The 20,897-nt window shown below is 44.3% G+C and overlaps 2 protein-coding genes across 4 annotated transcripts in view; one reads left to right on the top strand and one right to left on the bottom strand.

Annotated features, from left to right (window-relative positions):
* Positions 1-4,362, top strand: part of LOC139366966 (phospholipid-transporting ATPase IB-like) — a 99,061-nt gene extending 94,699 nt beyond the window's left edge. For all 3 annotated transcript variants that reach the window (XM_071104776.1, XM_071104775.1, XM_071104777.1), the window contains exons 35-36: positions 1,888-1,982; positions 2,758-4,362. In XM_071104776.1, the coding sequence (XP_070960877.1) occupies positions 1,888-1,982; positions 2,758-2,852 (190 nt within the window). In that variant the 3' untranslated portion in view covers positions 2,853-4,362. The remainder of the gene's footprint in view (positions 1-1,887; positions 1,983-2,757) is intronic.
* A 6,804-nt stretch (positions 4,363-11,166) lies between these two features.
* Positions 11,167-19,596, bottom strand: LOC139366965 (protein shisa-2-like). The gene is made up of 2 exons (XM_071104774.1): positions 18,317-19,596; positions 11,167-12,378 (listed from the first exon to the last, which is right to left on the bottom strand). Exons 1-2 carry the CDS (start codon positions 18,621-18,623, stop codon positions 11,798-11,800), a joined length of 888 nt encoding a protein of 295 aa, XP_070960875.1. The 5' UTR covers positions 18,624-19,596; the 3' UTR covers positions 11,167-11,797.
* Between the last annotated feature and the right edge of the window lie 1,301 nt (positions 19,597-20,897).

Raw genomic sequence — 20,897 nt, 5'->3', positions numbered from 1 at the left:
TAATGAGATGTGATTGGATTAACTGAATGTCAATCTGCTCTTCAGTACCAGCCAAGACATATGCCTAGACCAGTGGGGGGCAAAAGTATGGCCCCCCCTCTTCCCCTTTTTCTCCCCAATTTCGTGGTATCCAATTAGTAGTTAGTCTTGTCCCATCTCTGCATCTCCCATACGGACTCAGGAGAGGTGAAGGTCGAGAGCCGTGCGTCCTCCAAAACACGACCCAGCCAAGCCGCACTGCTTCTTGACACACTGCCTGCTTAACCCGTAAGCCAGCAGCAGCACTGTGTCGGAGGAAACACCGTGTACCTGGCGACCGTGTCAGCGTGTCCGAGCGCCCGGCCCGCCACAGGAGTTGCTAGAGCGCGATGGGACAAGGACATCTCGACCTGCCAAACCGTCCCCTAACCCGGACGATGCTGGGCCAATTGTGCGCCGTCTTGGCCAGCTGTGACACAGCCTGGGATCGAACCCGTGTCTGTAGTGACGCCGTAGATCACTGCGCCACTCGGGAGGCCCCTGCAAATTGATTTTAACAAACAATTGGTCCCCCAAAAAATGCGTCCCTCTGTTGAATTTCAAAATCCCAATATGGCCCTCGAGCCAAAAAGTTTGCCCATCCCTGGCCTAGACTCTACCCTATCAGGTATGACTCTGGTAGTCACATCAAAAAGTAGACTTATCTTGGGGTCAGGTCTAGGCAAGGGTGGATGCCAGACTGACTTCTTTAACCCTAATAGAACTAGATCATCTATTCTCACTTTTCTCTTTCCTTCAAGACCACATATCTGAAGGTCTGAATGGTCTTAGCAATATGGTGGAAACAGATTGTCTTTTCACCTATATGTGTCCATAAAGGAAAGGAGATGATAGCCTGGTCCCAGATTTGTTTGTGCTCTTGCAAGTGCCAACTCCCTTGCTGTCATTGGCATGACAATTAGTGACAAAGAGTTGGCATGATAGCACAAACAGGCTGACATAGGAGCTACACTGGGGTAGTCAAACAGGCTGACATAGGAGCTACACTGGGGTAGTCAAACAGGCTGACATAGGAGCTACGCTGGGGGAGTCAAACAGGCTGACATAGGAGCTACACTGGGGGAGTCAAACAGGCTGACATAGGAGCTACACTGGGGGAGTCAAACAGGCTGACATAGGAGCTACACTGGGGTAGTCAAACAGGCTGACATAGGAGCTACGCTGGGGTAGTCAAACAGGCTGACATAGGAGCTACACTGGGGTAGTCAAACAGGCTGACATAGGAGCTACGCTGGGGGAGTCAAACAGGCTGACATAGGAGCTACACTGGGGGAGTCAAACAGGCTGACATAGGAGCTACACTGGGGGAGTCAAACAGGCTGACATAGGAGCTACACTGGGGGAGTCAAACAGGCTGACATAGGAGCTACACTGGGGGAGTCAAACAGGCTGACATAGGAGCTACACTGGGGTAGTCAAACAGGCTGACATAGGAGCTACACTGGGGTATCAGGAACACAGTAGTTTTTTTTCCTGCTACACAGGACAAGTAACCTTTGGCCAGCAGAGCAGAGCACGTGCCATGTTATCCAGTGTTCTGGGACGTGAGCGTTATGTTGAACATGGAACCAGAGCGGACCTGAGCTGCTTATGACCAGGTTTCATTTAATGAATATGAGCATCTCACACTGTACGTCTAAGTGTAGCAAGTCAGTGACATTCAGGAAATTAAGGCTTCTAAAAGTATTAGGTCACAATTAGTCTCCTGAGTAGAACTTCCACCTGTCCTGTTGGTCGTGTTAACCTGTCAGTAACAGAGTCTCCCGGGTGATTGGTGCTGTGACCTGTCACTGAGTGTCTGTGTGTTCTGTGATTGGTGGACTGACCTGTCTGTCTCCTGCCCTCCAGTCTGAACGAGCGTGCCCACCTGTTGACCCGGGTCTTTAGGAAAACACCGTCCAATGTGGGGTGCAAAAACTCTGTGCAGCAGAGCAACGTGTCCCGTGAGTATCCCTGTCCTTCCCCTGTCCCGGCCTCAGCTACTTGTATTCATTTCCTGTATACAGTTAATATACTTTTTGTAGGTAATATAATATACTGTCTAGGTAATATAATGTCTAGGTAATATTCTGTCTTTGCAATATAATATACTGTCTAGGTAATATAATATACTGTCTAGGTAATATAATGTCTAGGTAATATACTGTCTTTGCAATATAATATACTGTCTAAGTAATATAATATACTGTCTAGGTAATATACCTTCTTTGCAATATATTATACTGTCTAGGTAATATAATATACTGTCTAGGTAATATAATATACTGTCTAGGTAATATACTGTCTAGGTATTAAACTGTCTTTGCAATATAATATACTGTCTAGGTAATGTAATATAATATACTTTCTAGGAAATATAATATACTTTCTAGGACATATAATATGCTGTCTAGGTAATATAATATACTGTCTCTATAATGTAATATACTGTTTAGTAAATATAATATACTTTCTCGGTCATATAGTATACTTTCTACTAATATAATATACTTTCTAGGAAATATAATTTACTGTCTAGGTCATATAATATACTGTCTAGGTAGGTGACAATACAGGTGTGTACTTACTTTATCTCTCTCCATATCGCTCTCTCTCGCTCTCTCTCCATATCTCTCTCTCGCTTTCTCTCCATATCTCTCTCCTCTCTCACTCTCTCGCCTTCTCTCTCACGGTCTCTCCTTCTCTCGCCATCTCTCTCTCCCCTCTCCATCTCTCTAGATGGCTATGCCTTCTCCCAGGAGGAACATGGGGTGGTGTCTCAGTCCCAGGTGTGTCGATCCTACGACACCACCCGCCAACGGCCCAGTGTCTAGCCCCCCCCGCCCAAGGCCCACCTGGCTACGGGGCTCTTGGCAACGGTTGCCCAGGCAACAGAGGAGACAGACTGATGCTAAGGGATCACCCCTGCTGTGGCCTTATTGGAACTTATACTGACCTTTACCTGGGACCTTGACCCCTGGAGGCCGTTGCTCGGCATGGAACACTGACTTAAGGGAAAGGACCAGACCCATCTGTACTGTCCAAACTGGTCTACGCTCTTGCTGACTCACATACACACACACACACACCCATAGAGCAGACACACAGGCACGAGTAATCACAACCACACAAACAGACATAATACATCAACCACAGAGACTGTAATGTGTATCTAATTATAGCATGGACTGGGTTTAGTTTACCCATCAGTGTGTCTTTGTCCGTGTGTATGTCTGCACTTGTCTGTGCTACTGTATGTATCTGTGTGTGTGTTTTTATGTGTGTGTGTGTGGCTATACTCCCTCTCATCTCGCTCTCCTGAGCCGGTGTTTAGCTCATCCGTCATCACCGTGACGATGGGGGAAGGAAGGAGGAGGAGGGGCACTTTGAAATAAAGACTGAACATATACTGGCCCAGGAGTAATTCCTCTCTGAGAGCTGAAGAGAAGAGAGCCCCACTGCCAAAGATCACAGAGATGCCACTGAGGGGGAACCCCCACCCATACTGACCACTACTCTACAAGGACCCCCACCCATACTGACCACTACTCTACAAGGATCCCTACCCATACTGACCACTACTCTACAAGGACCCCCACCCATACTGACCACTACTCTACAAGGACCCCCACCCATACTGACCACTACTCTACAAGGATTCCTACCCATACTGACCACTACTCTACAAGGACCCCCACCCATACTGACCACTACTCTACAAGGATCCCTACCCATACTGACCACTACTCTACAAGGACCCCCACCCATACTGACCACTACTCTACAAGGATTCCTACCCATACTGACCACTACTCTACAAGGACCCCCACCCATACTGACCACTACTCTACAAGGACCCCCACCCATACTGACCACTACTCTACAAGGACCCCTACCCATACTGACCACTACTCTACAAGGACCCCTACCCATACTGACCACTACTCTACAAGGACCCCCACCCATACTGACCACTACTCTACAAGGACCCCCACCCATACTGACCACTACTCTACAAGGACCCCTACCCATACTGACCACTACTCTACAAGGACCCCTACCCATACTGACCACTACTCTACAAGGATCCCCACTTCCCTCTCTGGCTCAGCGACCTCATATCTCTCCCCCCTCTCATCTGCGGGGCGTCTCCTCTACCTGCTTGGTTGAATGTGTTTTCTGTTGTATAGTGGCGCTCCTGTGATTCCTGCGAATCCTGGCTGTCTCCCCCAGGAGGTCAGGTCAGCAGCAGCCTAATTTGTAGCGGTTTGTTGGGTTCTCAATTCATCTATGGACTTCTTTTGTTGTTGAATAAATGGACTTGTCTCTGTCTTTCTCTTTTAATCTGTGTTTCTGCTCCTTTATAGATAGATATATATTATTATATGTTCTATCTCATACTGGACTATAGACTATATTAGCTGGAGGCAAAAGGGATATGATGTGAACTAGTAACAGGTGCTACATATACTTCACAAATGTTCGGGTTGTGGTCAATTCCATTTTGACTTCATCAATAAGCACTATATTGGAGTCCACATAGTTAACATTCCAATAAATATTCTGCAGAATGTAGTTGGATTCAACCCTATGTGTTGTGGTCTGTGTGAATGTGGTGTGTTTGTAAACTGTGTTAAGGACACTTCAGGGAAGGAATGCAAGGGTCAGGGAATTTTACTACATTTCAGATGGAATCATTAGATATAATCAATCTGTGATTTAAATGCTTCTTGACTTTTACTTACTAAACCTGAACTTTCGTTCTGCAGGATAGAGTAGGCAGTTTAGGTTTCTTGATCAATGAAAACATTATGACATGAGGGTAGGGTAAATAAAGTCCCAAGGGGATTGAAGGCTAAGAGCATGTTGAAGGAGAACGAGATGAACACTCAGGATAGTAAACCTACAGCCAGTTTCACAGAGAGAGATGGAATGTGAACGAATATACATTATGAATGTAAGCTGTGAATGCTGTGCAAGCCAGTCACGTCCTGTTAGAACCACCATTAAACTCCTGTCCCTGATCAGTGGGAATAAGCATGGGGATGCCACACCTACCTTCTTGGATGTCTCCCAGCCTGCAGCCTGGCTCCAGATCCAATATGGAGAATCCATTTCTCCTCCCCAGCATGAGTAGTAGATCCATTTCACCTACCTAAAATGACTCGCCCTCGGCCTTCAAACTTTCTCTCTCCACTCAACTCCACTTCCCCCTCTAGTCCCCAAGTTTCCATAGAGATTTGCCAAGAATACACCTCCCGAGCACAGAGGAAATAGTTGGGGTTTAGGGACTGTAATTGTTGTGGTTTGTTAATATCACAGCGTTATGTGGCTGGTGATGGATGTGACCGGTATTTGTGTTGTCTACACTGGGTGGTACGGCTGTCTCTGTCTGTAATTAGTGTGTTTATAGGCATTAAGGTATGGTAACTAAGTATGATTTGTATGTTGTCTGTACGAACGGGAGAGTGAGAAAGACCACGAGTGTGAGGCAACGAGAGTGTGTAAAAGTGTGAGTGCTATATCTAGTGTGTATGTTGTCTGTACGAACGGGAGAGTGTGAGAAAGACCACAAGTGTGAGGCAACGAGAGTGTGTAAAAGTGTGAGTGCTATATCTAGTGTGTATGTTGTCTGTACGAACGGGAGAGTGTGAGAAAGACCACGAGTGTGAGGCAACGAGAGTGTGTAAAAGTGTGAGTGCTATATCTAGTGTGTATGTTGTCTGTACGAACGGGAGAGTGTGAGAAAGACCACGAGTGTGAGGCAACGAGAGTGTGTAAAAGTGTGAGTGCTATATCTAGTGTGTATGTTGTCTGTACGAACGGGAGAGTGTGAGAAAGTGTGAGTGCTATATCTAGTGTGCATGTTGTCTGTACGAACGGGAGAGTGTGAGAAAGTGTGAGTGCTATATCTAGTGTGTATGTTGTCTGTACGAACGGGAGAGTGTGAGAAAGTGTGAGTGCTATATCTAGTGTGTATGTTGTCTGTACGAACGGGAGAGTGTGAGAAAGTGTGAGTGCTATATCTAGTGTGTATGTTGTCTGTACGAACGGGAGAGTGTGTAAAAGTGTGAGTGCTATATCTAGTGTGTATGTTGTCTGTACGAACGGGAGAGTGTGTAAAAGTGTGAGTGCTATATCTAGTGTGTATGTTGTTTGTACGAACGGGAGAGTGTGAGAAAGACCACGAGTGTGAGGCAACGAGAGTGTGTAAAAGTGTGAGTGCTATATCTAGTGTGTATGTTGTCTGTACGAACGGGAGAGTGTGTAAAAGTGTGAGTGCTATATCTAGTGTGTATGTTGTCTGTACGAACGGGAGAGTGTGTAAAAGTGTGAGTGCTATATCTAGTGTGAATGTTGTCTGTATGAACGGGAGTGTGTGTAAAAGTGTGAGTGCTATATCTAGTGTGTATGTTGTCTGTACGAACGGGAGAGTGTGAGAAAGTGTGAGTGCTATATCTAGTGTGTATGTTGTCTGTACGAACGGGTGAGTGTGTAAAAGTGTGAGTGCTATATCTAGTGTGTATGTTGTCTGTACGAACGGGAGAGTGTGTAAAAGTGTGAGTGCTATATCTAGTGTGTATGTTGGCTACTCACTCCCCGAGACTGTTTTGTGGTTCTGCTCCTGCTGGCTGTCAGTTTTTACACTTGGGAATGTTGTTTCTGTAGTTCTAGTTCTCGCCTCGTCTCTAAGCGTGTTAATATCTCACAGCTCCTGCCAGGACCGAGTCAGCCATGGTGCTAGTCTGATGGCTACGGGAGGGGTAAATGGATGGTTAAGAACAGACATGGCCCAAACGACTGTGAGGTTAGCAGTATATTTTCTTTCTTAAGCCAGGCAAAACCTCAGCAATGTGTGTTTTTCTTATTCTAGAAACGTGCTAAATGGTAGCAGTTGAACTTCAGGCAGAATGGACATATGACTCCATGAGAGTTTAGACTCTGTTTCATATTTATTTATTATAATTCTTCTGAAAAATGGCACACGGAGCAGGTACACATTCAACCTCAGGATACACGTACACACACACACACACACACACGCACAGCTGATCATACAGACATTGTGCTTGAAATCCACGACACACGCAGTCAGATTAGTCTGCTTTGGGACATTTATGCACTTCTGCAATTTGATGAACTGGCACTTAGGGCTGAGTTGTGTGTACAGAACCAGTTCTAAAACAGGAGGGGTTCCAGAGTCCAAAAGGCCCCTTTAAGACCAGACACCCAATGTGACTGGCAGTTGTGACTTTGTAGGTATTTTTCTATCCCTGCTGAGGTGAAAAGAATGGACTCAAAATGTTGGAAATACCCTGAAACCTTCCAACAAAACTCCAGTCTACCTTCAGTTTGCACAGAGGGACATACACACACACTTCTTTCACAGGAGGGAGGCTTAGTGAAGGGGAACAGTTTGACTGCATTATTAACTCTGCAGTCTTCAGAAGGCTGCCGATCACAGCTACACAGGGAGAAAGCACGGCACTCCTGTTCAGTCTCACACCTCCTTTCACCTTTTGGGCACATTTATTTCCAAATCCTTGTGTGAGTGTTTGTGTATTTTCGTGTGTGTGTGTGTGTGTGTATTTCTGCTCAGGGCAGCGGTGTGTGTGTGTTTATTTCTGCTCAGGGCAGGGGTGTGTGTGTGTGTGTGTGTGTGTGTGTGTGTGTGTGTGTGTGTGTGTGTGTGTGTGTGTGTGTGTGTGTATTTTTGCTCAGGGCACGAGTGTGTGTGTGTGCATTTCTGCTCAGGGCAGCAGTGTGTGTGTGTGTGTATTTCTGCTCAGGGCAGCAGTGTGTGTGTGTGTATTTCTGCTCAGGGCAGCAGTGTGTGTGTATTTCTGCTCAGGGCAGGGGTGTGTGTATGTGTATTTCTGCTCAGGGCAGGGGTGTGTGTGTGTATTTCTGCTCAGGGCAGCGGTGTGTGTGTGTGTGTGGGGGGGGCGGGCGTCACAGTCTGTGTCCTGTGTTCACTTCATTGGACTTTAACCGGTCTGCAGGGAGAGAGGGACTGCTTTTCACATCCCACCACCTGCATTTCCCATTACACAGCACACATCCTCACACACATACACTCACAGTACCTCTGTTAACATAGAGCCATTCAGCACCACATATTGCTCACACAGCACATACTGTACATTTAAAGAGTTTTATTCCAAAACGCTAACCATTTTCAGAAATGTTAGTAAATTAGCTTTTATTGTTCAAAGAAATGATGAACGAGAGTGCTGTGTTTTTCACTATCTAACCATGGCATGGGCTTGTTCAATGACAGATGTATTTGTTTGACATCTATTACTTAATGGTTTCATTTCAGAGAGACAGAGAATTGTTTTTTTTGTTGCAAAATGCTATAGATCCACCTCACTCTGAGAGAAATAAGTAGTTAGTTTTTACACAGTCACATATTACAAGAAAACTAGAAATTATACACTTGTGACATCAATATAAAAAAAATACTAAATAAATCAATACGATAATATCTGTATGTAAAACTTTTACATTTTAGTCATTTAGCTGATGCTCTTATCCAGAGCGACTTACATTTAGTGCATTCATCTTAAGATAGCTAGATGAGACAACCACATTAGTCAAATAAACAGTACACCAACATTCCATTCCAGCAAAACAATAGATACATAGCATTTTGAAGAAAAAAAAACACATTTTCATTTGCATCTAAAATCTATTATAAAAAATCTGACAACAGTAATATTTTACACACACATGAAGGTACCCATAAGCAATCATTTCTGATTTTTTTTTTAAACATGAAAAATTGGTTGGTATAACGTTTTGGAAATAAACTCTTCATATATTCACTATTCACATACAGTACACACACTGGACACAGCACCTCACAACCTGTACTGTACATACACACATTCCCTCATTTACACATACAACAGATACTACATGGACAAACTTCAAGATGTTAAACACACAAATGTACAGTGCCTTGCAAAAGTATTCATCCCCCTTGGCGTTTTTCCTATTTTGTTGCATTACAACCTGTAATTTAAATGTATTTTTATTTGGATTTCATGTAATGAACATACACAAAATAGTCCAAATTGGTAAAGTGAAATGAAAAATATAACTTGTTTAAAAAAATTATAAAAAATAAAAAACGAGAAAGTGGTGTGAAGCCCCTAAATAAGATCTGGTGCAAACAATTACCTTCAGAAGTCACAGAATTAGTTCAAGTCCACCTGTGTGCAATCTAAGTGTCACATGATCTGTTCCATGATCTCAATATATATATATATATATATATATATATATATATATACACCTATATATATATATATATATACGCCCCAGAGTCTGCAACACCACTAAGCAAGGGGCACCACCAAGCAAGCGGTACCATGAAGACCAAGGAGCTCTCCAAACAGGTCAGGGACAAAGTTGTGGAGAAGTACAGATCAGGGTTGGGTTATACAAAAATATCTGAAACTTTGAACAACAACAACCACAACAACCACCCAAGCCACTGCCTGTTCACCCCGCTATCATCCAGAAGGCGAGGTCAGTACAGGTGCATCAAAGCAGGGACCGAGAGACTGAAAAACAGCTTCTATCTCAAGGCCATCAGACAGTTAAACAGCCACCACTAACGTTGAGTGGCTGCTGCCAACACACTGACTCAACTCCAGCCACTTTAATAATGGGAATTGATGGAAATTGATGTAAAATATATAACTAGCCACTTTAAACAATGCTACTTAATATAATGTTTACATACCCTACATTACTCATATCATATGTATATGTATATACTGTACTCTATATCATCTACTGCAACTTTATGTAATATATGTATCACTAGTCACTTTAAACTATGCCACTTTGTTTACATACCCTACATTACTCATCTCATATGTATATACTGTACTCGATACAATCTACTGCATCTTGCCTATGCTGTTCTGTACAATCACTCATTCATATATCTTTATGTACATATTCTTTATCCCTTTACACTTGTGTGTATAAGGTAGTAGTTGTGGAATTGTTAGGTTAGATTACTCGTTGGTTATTACTGCATTGTCAGAACTAAAAGCACAAGCATTTCGCTACACTCGCATTAACATCTGCTAACCATGTGTATGTGACAAATACATTTGATTTGATTTGACATCCCACAGAGCACCATTAAATCCATTATTAAAAAATGGAAAGAATATAGCACCACAACAAACCTGCCAAGAGAGGGCCGCCCACCAAAACTCACCGACCAGGCAAGGAGGGCATTAATCAGAGGCAACAAAGAGACCAAAGATAACCCTGAAGGAGCTGCAAAGCTCCACAGCGTAGATTGGAGTATCTGTCCATAGGACCACTTTAAGCCACACACTCCACAGAGCTGGGCTTTACAGAAGAGTGGCCAGAAAAAAAGCCATTGCTTAAAGAAAAAAATAAGCAAACACGTTTGGTGTTTGTCAAAAGGCATGTGGGAGACTCCCCAAACATATGGAAGAAGGTACTCTGGTCAGATGAGACTATAATTGAGCTTTCAGGCCGTCAAGGAAAACACTATGTCTGGCGCAAACCCAACACTTCTCATCACCCCGAGAACCACATCCCCACATTGAAGCGTGGTGGAAGCGTCATGCTGTGGGGGATGTTTTTCATCGGCAGGGACTGGGAAACTGGTCAGAATTGAAGGAATGATGGATGGCGCTAATACAGGGAAATCCTTGAGGGAAACCTGTTTCAGTTTTCCAGAGCTTTGAGACTGGGACAGAGGTTCACCTTCCAGCAGAACAATGACCCTGAGCATACTGCTAAAGCAACACTCAAGTGGTTTAAGGGGAAACATTTAAATGTCTTGGAATGGCCTAGTCAAAGCCCAGACCTCAATCCAATTGAGAATCTGTGGTATGACTTAAAGATTGCTGTCCACCAGCGGAACCCATCCAACTTGAAGGAGCTGGAGAAGTTTGCCTTGAAGAGTTGGCAAAAGTCCCAGTGGCTAGATGTGCCAAGCTTATAGAGACATACCCCAAGAGACTTGCAGCTGTAATTGCTGCAAAAGGTGGCTCTATAAAGTATTGACTTTTGGGGGATGAATAGTTATGCACGCTCAAGTTTTCATTTTTTTTGTCTTATTTCTTGTTTGTTTCACAATAACAATTATTTTGCATCTTCAAGGCGGTAGGCATGTTGTGTAAATGAAATTATACAAATCCATTTTAATTCCAGATTGCAACAAAATAGGAAAAATGTCAAAGGGTTGAATACTTTCGCAAGCCACTGTATGCTGAGAGACGTTGGCCATGGTGAGTAGCTTGACCCCTCTATGTGATTGTGTTTTCTTGAATGAGGACATCCAGAAAGATGTACCCCTTTCTTGTCCTCACATACTCCATCTTGGGGTGAGGTTGACTCAGTCAGAATGATTACCCTGAGGCAACGTAATATCACACACATCCCACTAGGCACAGAAGTCAATTCAACATCTATTCCACGTTGGTTCAACGTCATTTCATTGAAATAATGTGGAAACATTGTTGATTCAACCGGTGTGTGCCCAGTGGGATGTAGGACAGACACGCACGCAACACACTGTGGCTGGTTAGGCACAGATCCCAGCTTGGGTTTTACGAGTCCTCTGTGTGAGCCAGAGTCCATATCATTCTCTCTCCAAGCTGGCGAGCTCCCAATGTCCCCATAAGGTTTCTCACGCAACCTCTGTAAGGTTTTCTGGCAGAGTTCCACAAAGTCCTCACACGGTCTGAGACACACAGTCACCAAAATGGCCCCTTCCTCAAACTGTTACTGGAGGGTACTTCTGCTCACTGGTGACACTGGCCACACTGGTGGGTGGGGGGTAGGGGGACTGCAGCTGTCTGTAGCCCCCCTGGGTGGGGTCCAGGTAGACGCCCTGGGGCGGGGACATGTGGTGGGTGGCGTAGCCGATGTACTGGGGGTGGATGAACTGTCCCTGGTGGGGCATGATCTGGGTGGCCTGCTGGCAGTTGAGCACAGAGAAGTTGGTGGGCATGTTGACGAAGACACTGGCATCTGTAGGCAGACAGCAAGAGGCCTGGGTGCGCATCATGGGCTGGGGGGCCGGGCGAGGCACCTGGGCAGGAGGGGCAGAGGAACTGGATGACGTGGCTGTGCTTGATTGGCGGGAGGAGGAACCGCGAGACGTGCCCACGCTGGCCATCATGGGAATGGTCTCAAGGAGACGGCCGCCACCAGAACCGCTTCCTCCCCCACCCCCTGAAGACAGTTCCTGTTTGGGGCGGAGACAGCGGCAGCAGCACACGGCAACAACGGAACCCACCAGGACAAAGGCCACAAATACAGAGCCCACGATCAGGAAGGGAACGTAGATGGGTACTGAAGAGAGAGAGAGAGAGAGAGAAAGGTATTGTCAGTGATCTGACGATAACACATGGATTTTCAACAAAAAATGGGTCTGTTCTCTTTCTCTCATTATCAAATATACAGTATGACAGGAATGACAGTACGATAGGAATCAAGCAGCAGGCTCATTCTCTCTATAACAAGTAGAGCAGAGCGAGGACAGAACTTCCTCAGACCATAACCACTTACGCCCTCAGAGAAAACAAACTGAACACAGTACAACAGCAACATGATGAAGTGATTTATTTTCTGCCATCAAGACATTTGACATGATTTTGGAAAATACACTCGTTGCTTGAATGAGTAAAGTTGAAAGACTACGATTCAACCACCATGAGGAAACCAGGTTGTCTAGAGTTTAAACCAAGAACTTTTACAATCACGTGTTTCAACCTCGCCCACAAACCCAAATCTCCCACGTGAGTGAAGGAGAGGTAGAGTGAGACAATGAGACAAAAGAGAAAAGATGGAGAGACAAAAGGAGAGGAAGAAAGGGATAGACAGAGGTGGACTAGTGGCGTGTCCCCAGGGGGCCCCAGGCCCTCATTAATACTTATCAACTTTGTTTTCATCTGTTATAATTCTGCACGCCCAGCTGTGACCCCACCACCCCCCTCCCCCGCCGACCCTGCACCCCTCTCTCTCTGTGTGTGTGTGTGTGTGTGTGTGTGTGTGTTTGATCTGTATTTATGTCTGTGTGAGGGGGATTCTGTCTCATACCAAAGTTATGCAGACAGAATTTGTTATGTGGGTACTTTTGCTCTTTTCCCATATATAAATCCACATAACGCCAGGCCCTTCAAGACAACATAGTCACTTAAACTGTATAGAGGCAGCATTAAGACATATTGAGAGTGGCATTAACGGTGGCTGGTTGGGAGTAGTGAAACAGGCCACATTACAGGCCTAATTCCATCCATATTTTCAGTATTATAAAGGCCAACCTTGCAGTGGGGCTCTAATGTACACTACATCTATCTTTCTGTGTGTGCCCAGTTGGCCATTAGATTACTGTAATTCTGGGACAACAGACCAACTGGAAAGTGACTTCCCTGACATTTTCAACCTCTCCCTGACCGAGTCTGCAATGTTTCAAGCAGACCACCATAGTCCCTGTGCCCAAAAAAGTGAAGGTAACCTGCCTAAATGTTTGTTGTTTGGAAATGCCACTGTCAGCCAGAGAAATATACAGAGAAGGATTATCACCACAGCAAGCAAGGTACTTGGCCTGGTTGAGATCTTTAAGGTCAGGGCCCTCCACGAGGCTCACAAAATAATTTTACACCCAAGCCACCCCCTGTACCCGGACTTTGAACTACTCCCCTCTGAACGCAGGTATAGGGCACCCCTCGGCAGGAAAAACTGAACTAAACAATCATTTGTGCCAGGTGTGATATCCCTCCAAAATGCTTGGGGCTAATGTTCCCATCGACCCAGTAAGGCCAGCAGGCTAGACTCTTTTTAATGGTACGTACAGTTGAAGTCGGAAGTTTACATACACTTAGGTTGGAGTCATTAAAACTCGTGTCTCAACCACTCCACAAATTTCTTGTTAACAAACTATAGTTTTGGCAAGTCGATTAGGGCACCTACTTTGTGCATGACCGAAGTAATTTTTCCAACAATTGTTTCCAGACAGAGTATTTCACTTATAATTCACTGCATCACAATTCCAGTGGGTCAGAAGTTTACATACACTACGTTGACTTTAAACAGCTTGGAAAATTCCAGAAAATTATGTCATGGCTTTAGAAGCTTCTGATAGGCTAATTGACATCATTTGAGTCAATTGGAGGTGTACCTGTGGATGTATTTCAAGGCCTACCTTCAAACGCAGTACCTCTTTGCTTGACATCATAGGAAAATCAAAAGAAATCAGCCAAGAACTGTAGACCTCCACAAGTCTGGTTCATCCTTGGCAGCAATTTCCAAACGCCTGAAGGTACCACGTTTATCTGTACAAACAATAGTACGCAAGTATAAACACCACGACTGTCTTGGTGTGTTTGGACCATTCTAGTTTGTTGTTGATGTGGACACCAAGGAATTTGAAGCTCTCAACCTGCTCCACTACAGCCCCGTTGATGAGAATGGGGACGTGCTCGGTGCTCCTTTTCCTGTAGTCCACAATCATCTCCTTAGTCTTGGTGACGTTGAGGGAGAGGTTGTTATTCTGGCACCACCCAGCCAGGTGTGTTTGAATCATTCTCTCTACTATTATTCTGACATTTCACATTCTGAAAATAAAGTGGTGATCCTAACTGACTTAAGACAGGGAATTTTTACTAGGATTAAATGTCAGGAATTGTGAAAAACTGAGTTTAAATGTATTTGGCTAAGGTGTATGTAAACTTCCGACTTCAACTGTAACTGTTATGAAAGTTGTACTGTCCATTTGTTTTGTATTTAAATGGCCCTTTAAACGTGTACACTGCAACAAAATTTCCCCATGGGGACAATAAAGTCAGTAAAGTAAATGACTACCACCCATAGCACTCACGTTGATAGCCATGAAGTGCTTTGAAAGGCTGGTCATGACTCACATCCACACCATCATCCCAGAAACACTAGACCCACTCCAATTCGCATACCGCCCAAACAGATCCACAGATGACGCAATCTCAATCGCACTCCACACTGCCCTTTCCCACCTGGACAAAAGGAACACCTATGTGAGAATGTTGTTCATTTTCTACAGCTCAGTGTTCAACACCATAGTGCCAACAAAGCTCATCACTAAGCTAAGGACTCTGGGACTAAACACCTTCCTCTGCAACTGGATCCTGAACTTCCTGACGGGCCGCCCCCAGGTAGTAATGGTAAGCAGCAACACATCTACCATGCTGATCCTCAACACTGGAGCCCCTCAAGGGTGCGTGCTTAGTCCCCTCCTGTACTCCCTGTTCACCCACGTTTGCGTGGCCGAGCACGACTCCAACACCATCATTAAGTTTGCTGACAAAACAACAGTGGTAGGCCTGATCACCGACAACGATGAGACAGCCTTTAGGGAGGTGCCAGAACAACAACCTCTCCCTCAATGTGAGCAAAACAAAGGAGCTGATCGTGGACTACAGGAAAAGGAGGGCCAAACAGGCCCCCATTAACATTGACGGGGCTGAAGTTCTACAGCTGCACCATCGAGAGCATCCTGACCGGTTGCATCACCGCCTGGTATGGCAATTGCTCGGCATCCGACCATAAGGCACTACAGAGGGTAATGCGTTAGTTCCAGTACATCACTGGGGCCAAGCTTCCTGCCATCCAGGACCTACATACTAGGCGGTGTCAGAGGAAGGCCCCAAAAATGTTCAAAAACTCCAGTCACCCAATCCATAGATGGCAAGCGGTACCAGAGCGCCAAGTCTAGGTCCAAAAGGCTCCTTAACAGCTTCTACCACCAAGTCATAAGACTGCTGAACAATGAATCAATTGGCCTCCCCAACTGTTTACATTGCCCCCCCCCCCGCCGCTACTCACTGTTTCTTATCTATGCATAGTCACTTTACCCCTACCTACATGTACAAATTACCTCAACTAACATTGTTATTGTTATTTTATTGTGTTACTTTTATTTTATTTTTTACTTTATTTTATTTAGTAAATATTTCCTTAACTATATTTCTTAAACTGCATTATTGGTTAAGGGCTTGTAAGTCTACAACTGTTGTATTCAGCACGTGACAAATAAAATGTTATTTGATTTGAACAGCTGACTAGACTAGATTTAGTCTAGATAGAGTACAGAAGAGGTAGAAGCTGAGCCACTACGACATCAATAATCTGAGACCATGACCTATTTCCTACTGAACAGCAACAGTGTCAGTTTAAATATCTCGCCGGCAAGATAATTCCAGGGGTCCTCTCCTTTCCTGAAATCCACACATGTTCCTTAATGTTGAATGTTACGCTCTGTTTGTTGTTCTTAATGCATATATAATATCCTCCTCAGGGTTATTAATTGACGTGGCTGTGTGTATCTTTGCTTCATGATTAATAGGTTGCCCTGTAGATGAACAATGTATAAAATGTACAAACGGTGCCTTGCACGACAAAATACTTCCTTTTTGGCTCTTGGGAGAAAAACCCTCCATACTTTTAGTTATTTTGGCCGCTGTCCACTGTATGAAAATGTAAATAGCTCTTTCTGGAGTGATAAGGGATGATTGTTTCAACAAATGCCAAGAGAGAAGCATACTGTAGGTTACTCTACAAGAAAGGCATGCTCTGTTGATGCATATCTTCAATATCTGGACTAAGTCTAGACAACTATTATTTTCTTTGAAAAATTACCATTGCAAGACTTTGGAGTCTTAGTAAATGTGCCTCTCATTTTGCATAATTAAATTATGTAATTTCTATTTTCTTCCTATAAACTCTGATGTTATGAAAAAGATGGAAACATGTTGGAAACAAGAGATTAAGACCTAATACCAGTTCAGACCTTTAAATATTTCAGCAAATCTACTTTCAATACAAATTATGAAGAGTTATGACATCTGTTCTTCCAATCACACCCAATTATTAATACTAAATCAATACTAAACCTGAGATGAGGCTACAATGTGACATTATTAGGGGCTTCCGTTCCGTGGCAATGGGTTATATGGACACCCTAGTCATCCGCAACATAAAAAGGCCAGCCGCAGAAAATCATGTGAAGGTAACCAGACAAACAGACGTCACTTTAGCTCAGCTAACTTCAGGAACACTCAAGGGATCCCCACTCTCGAGGTGTTCTGGATGGAAATCAACACGCAAGCGCGGGGAAATGATCCATATCGCGATTTGTTTTTATGAACAGAGCTGTCAGCGCCGTTGCGAACCACTGCCCTAAAGATCCGGTCAAGTCCAAACATGATCCTCATGGGGACAGAGCTCCTGCTCTGCATTCCCTGCGGCGCGCGCTTTTGTTAGAGCTAGAACAAACACAGCTATTTATAACGCAACGCAGCACAATTTGCCATTTGTGAGTGAGTGGGCACTTTCTGGTGTCCACTGTCTCTGTAGCCGAAATACTCATGCAACCCTCACCTGCCACGTTGCATGCGCGAGCATTGAAACATACATTTAGTCATTTAGCAGATGCTCTTATCCTGAGCTATTTACAGGAGTAATTGGGGTTAAGTGCCTTGCTCAAGGGCACATCGACGTGCATGAACCAGCGTCTGCTGAGGCATGTGCTGGAGTCAAGTGCTTAAATAGATGGAGGCAGGTAGCCTAGTGGTTAGGGCGTAGGGGTGGCAGGTAGCCTAGTGGTTAGAGCGTAGGGGCGGCAGGTAGCCTAGTGGTTAGAGTTTTCAAAGTCCTGTTTTACACAAGTGTGTTCTGGCTCTGGCCCAACCCATCGGTTCCTTGACCAATCAGACTGCCCCGAATGTTTTCACGTTTGGTGAAGCGTTGGGGGTACTCGGATCCAGACTCGTTACAGAGAAGAAACTAATATCCGTGGGCGTGGCGTAGCGTTTTGGCCGGAGTAGGGAGTCTGGGTAGCCAGGCAAACTCCTCTGCAGCTGTCGCTGCCAACTGAAGCGATTGTTAAGATCCCAGATAGAGATAGTGCTTGGAAAAACTAGAACATACCGAAATGTTTGAAATAATGAAGAACCGCATACCTCCAACTTAAATTAGACCTGTGTCATTTGTTCTAGTCCTGGGCCAGTGTAGCCTAACATTTAAACTTAGGCAATTAGGCCCACACTTTCTGTCTCGCTCTCAACTACTTGGAAATGCAATATTGCTGGTGTATATCAATTAAGTTAAACAATTTCAACTAGACCAGTATGAAATCTAATTTATAAAATACATTATAATTTTGAGCAAACAATGAGAGCTTTGCAGCCTTAAGGCAGAGCTGCTATGGCCCCTAAAGCTGACCGTGCTGGGCCAGACAGAGAGACAGAGTTCTTACCTGCGTCCGTATCCTTGTTCTCCTTGCTGTTGGTGCCCGGTTCCTGGGCTTGCTTGTCGTTTTCACAAGTCCCCTGGTCCAGTCGTGCTTCAGTGCTGGAGCAGCAGTACCGGAGCTCGCATTTCCCGCAGCAGATGATGGCATCCTCACCATCAAACTTCTCCGGGCACTGGAAGCCCTCTCTCCAGGTGCCCTGGGTGTCATGCCAACCGTGACAGTATTCTCCACTCGCCTTAACGTCAATAATAACCAGGAGTAGAGTTACAACCACGGTGACAGACATTGGGAGACCTCGGCCACCCCACATCCCGACCCCTGTACCCGTGTGGGCGCGCTATAAGAGACAGGGGGTTTATTTATCTTTCTCTACGGCTCTAACCTGGTTAATGGAGTGATACGGTGGATGGATGAAATTAAAGAGATAGTGGCGACAAAGTGGAAACAAAACAAAACGTCTTTGAAACTGTCATTTGACAGTTGAATTCCGTGCATAGCCTAATTCAATAGATCCATTCATGTGTCACCAAAGCGCTCCTTTTAAAAGTATCTATTCGAAGTGTATCACTAGATTCCAAGTAGTTTATTTACGATTGTTGGGGAAATAAACCATGATACCCAGAACATAAATACATTTCACACCAATATTATAAATAGCCTATTTTTTCATAGAGCTTATTTCACTCTCCATTCCACGGCTGTGAGCTCTTCGAGTCCCGGGAAACATCAATCCAGGCTGAACCGAATCCCTCTAGCACGGAAGCGAGGCTGTCCATGGTCTCCTGAAAATGCACTTCTCGGATGACTTTCCCCCAAATAGCAGCGAAACCAACACTGGTTTTACATGTAATCCATACGCGCCCTGCGAGTGTCCTCGCGAAATCTTCTTCTGTCCAGTTCACCAGCCCAGCAAGTTGTTTCTCCTCTTCTAATGCATGTCGATTAACTCCTCCAAACGTTTCTACAGTAGACTAACATATAGGAAACTAGACCATGAGACTAAATTCGAAAAGAGCACGTTATTCACGGTTTCTTGTGGATAGTCTACGTCAGAAAGATCTGTGCAAGAGATATCAATTTTGCACCCATTCATACAGTACTGCCTCCCAGTCCGAGTCCATCTAGGGAGAGAGTGCTTCGAACCAGCGTGTCCAGTTTCAATGAAAGGTGGGCAACAGTTAAACTTCCGCTTGCGCATTGGTCACTGACATGTTCCTAGACTTTTCAGTGCTCAGCCTGCCAGCCAGTTGTCAGTGTGAACAAGTGTCACTGCGCTCAGTTCTGAAGAGCCCCTCCGCTTTCCGAGGGTAGCCCCCGTGCGGTGTTGGGTGTGGTTACCCCCTTGGGACCCCTGCGCGCACAATGGAAGGCCCGATTGTTGAATGGAGTGGACGTATTGACTGCTGGCCGAGAGTAGCTCTCACTCATACATTATCACCTTAAACTGAATTGTGTGCATACAAACTATGGCCAAGACGCGCGCGCGCGCACACACACACACACACACACACACACACACACACACACATAGTTGGATATTAATAGGCCCTATCAAGTGAATGCTAACTCATTACCTACCTACTTATTGCATGCTCAGTGTTCATGGTTTTGGGAATAAGGTGTATTCTACTAGAGCTAGAAAATTACAAAAGTAGTTATGGTATAGGCCTCATTATGCTATGTGTACAGTGACGGGAAAAGTACCCAATTAAAGATACCTTAATAGAAAATGACTCAAGCAAAAGTGAAAGTCACCCAGTAAAATACTACTTGAGTAAAAGCCTAAAAGTGTCTGGTTTTAAATATGCTTATGTATCAAAAGTAAATGTATTTGCTAAAATATACATAAGTATCCAATTTAGAATTATATGTAATTTCAAATGCCCTATTTTAAGCAACCCAGATGGCAAGATTTGTGATGTTTTTCTAATTTATGGATAGCCTGGGCCAAACTCCAACACTCAGACATCTTTACAAAGGAAGCATTTGTGTTTAATCAGTCCACCATAATCTCTTGATAACTGCGTTTCTTTAGGGATGTAGTGGAGTAAAAGTAAAAGTTGTCAAAAATATAAATAGTAAAGTACAGTACAGATACCCCCCCCCCCCCCCAAAACTACTTAAGTACTACTTTAAAGTATTTTTACTTAAGTACTTTAAACCACTGTATGTGTAGGTATACTGTTCGATCATCGAGCACATTTGAAACATTAGTGAAGTTGAAAATCATTCGTTAGATGACATTGCCATCTGGTGGTTTTAACTATTAGTACACATGACAGTATAACATTTTTTCCATAAATAAGACAAATTATGCAATTTATTTACATTGTTTATATTTTTATTTGGGGACATGATGAATAGTTGGCCTATGTTTCAGGTAATTTGATTTTCACTATTCAGCCCTGTCTGAAGCTCCCACTAGCTACACTACACCCTTTACTTGTGGCTATGTTGAAGACTACATTTCCCATCATGCTTTACTGTAAAATAGCGTCCTTGGTAACTAGGAAGTGAAGTTATTTAACCAAGAAGCGCGCAACTGTTGGATACACAGCACAGGTGTTGTGACGAACAGCCCCCC

The sequence above is a fragment of the Oncorhynchus clarkii genome, chromosome 15 (genome assembly GCF_045791955.1).
Source record: "Oncorhynchus clarkii lewisi isolate Uvic-CL-2024 chromosome 15, UVic_Ocla_1.0, whole genome shotgun sequence".
In the NCBI taxonomy this organism is placed as follows: domain Eukaryota; kingdom Metazoa; phylum Chordata; class Actinopteri; order Salmoniformes; family Salmonidae; genus Oncorhynchus; species Oncorhynchus clarkii.
The sequence above is the reverse complement of the archived record's forward strand: the minus strand, read 5'-3'. Positions and strand labels throughout refer to the sequence as shown.

Coding starts and splice junctions, on each gene's coding strand:
- LOC139366965 (XM_071104774.1), bottom strand. CDS start 18,623: ATGTGGGGTGGCCGAGGTCTCCCAATGTCTGTCACCGTGGTTGTAACT. Junction 12,379..18,316: donor GAACAAGGATACGGACGCAG/GTAAGAACTCTG, acceptor CTCTCTCTTCAG/TACCCATCTACGTTCCCTTC.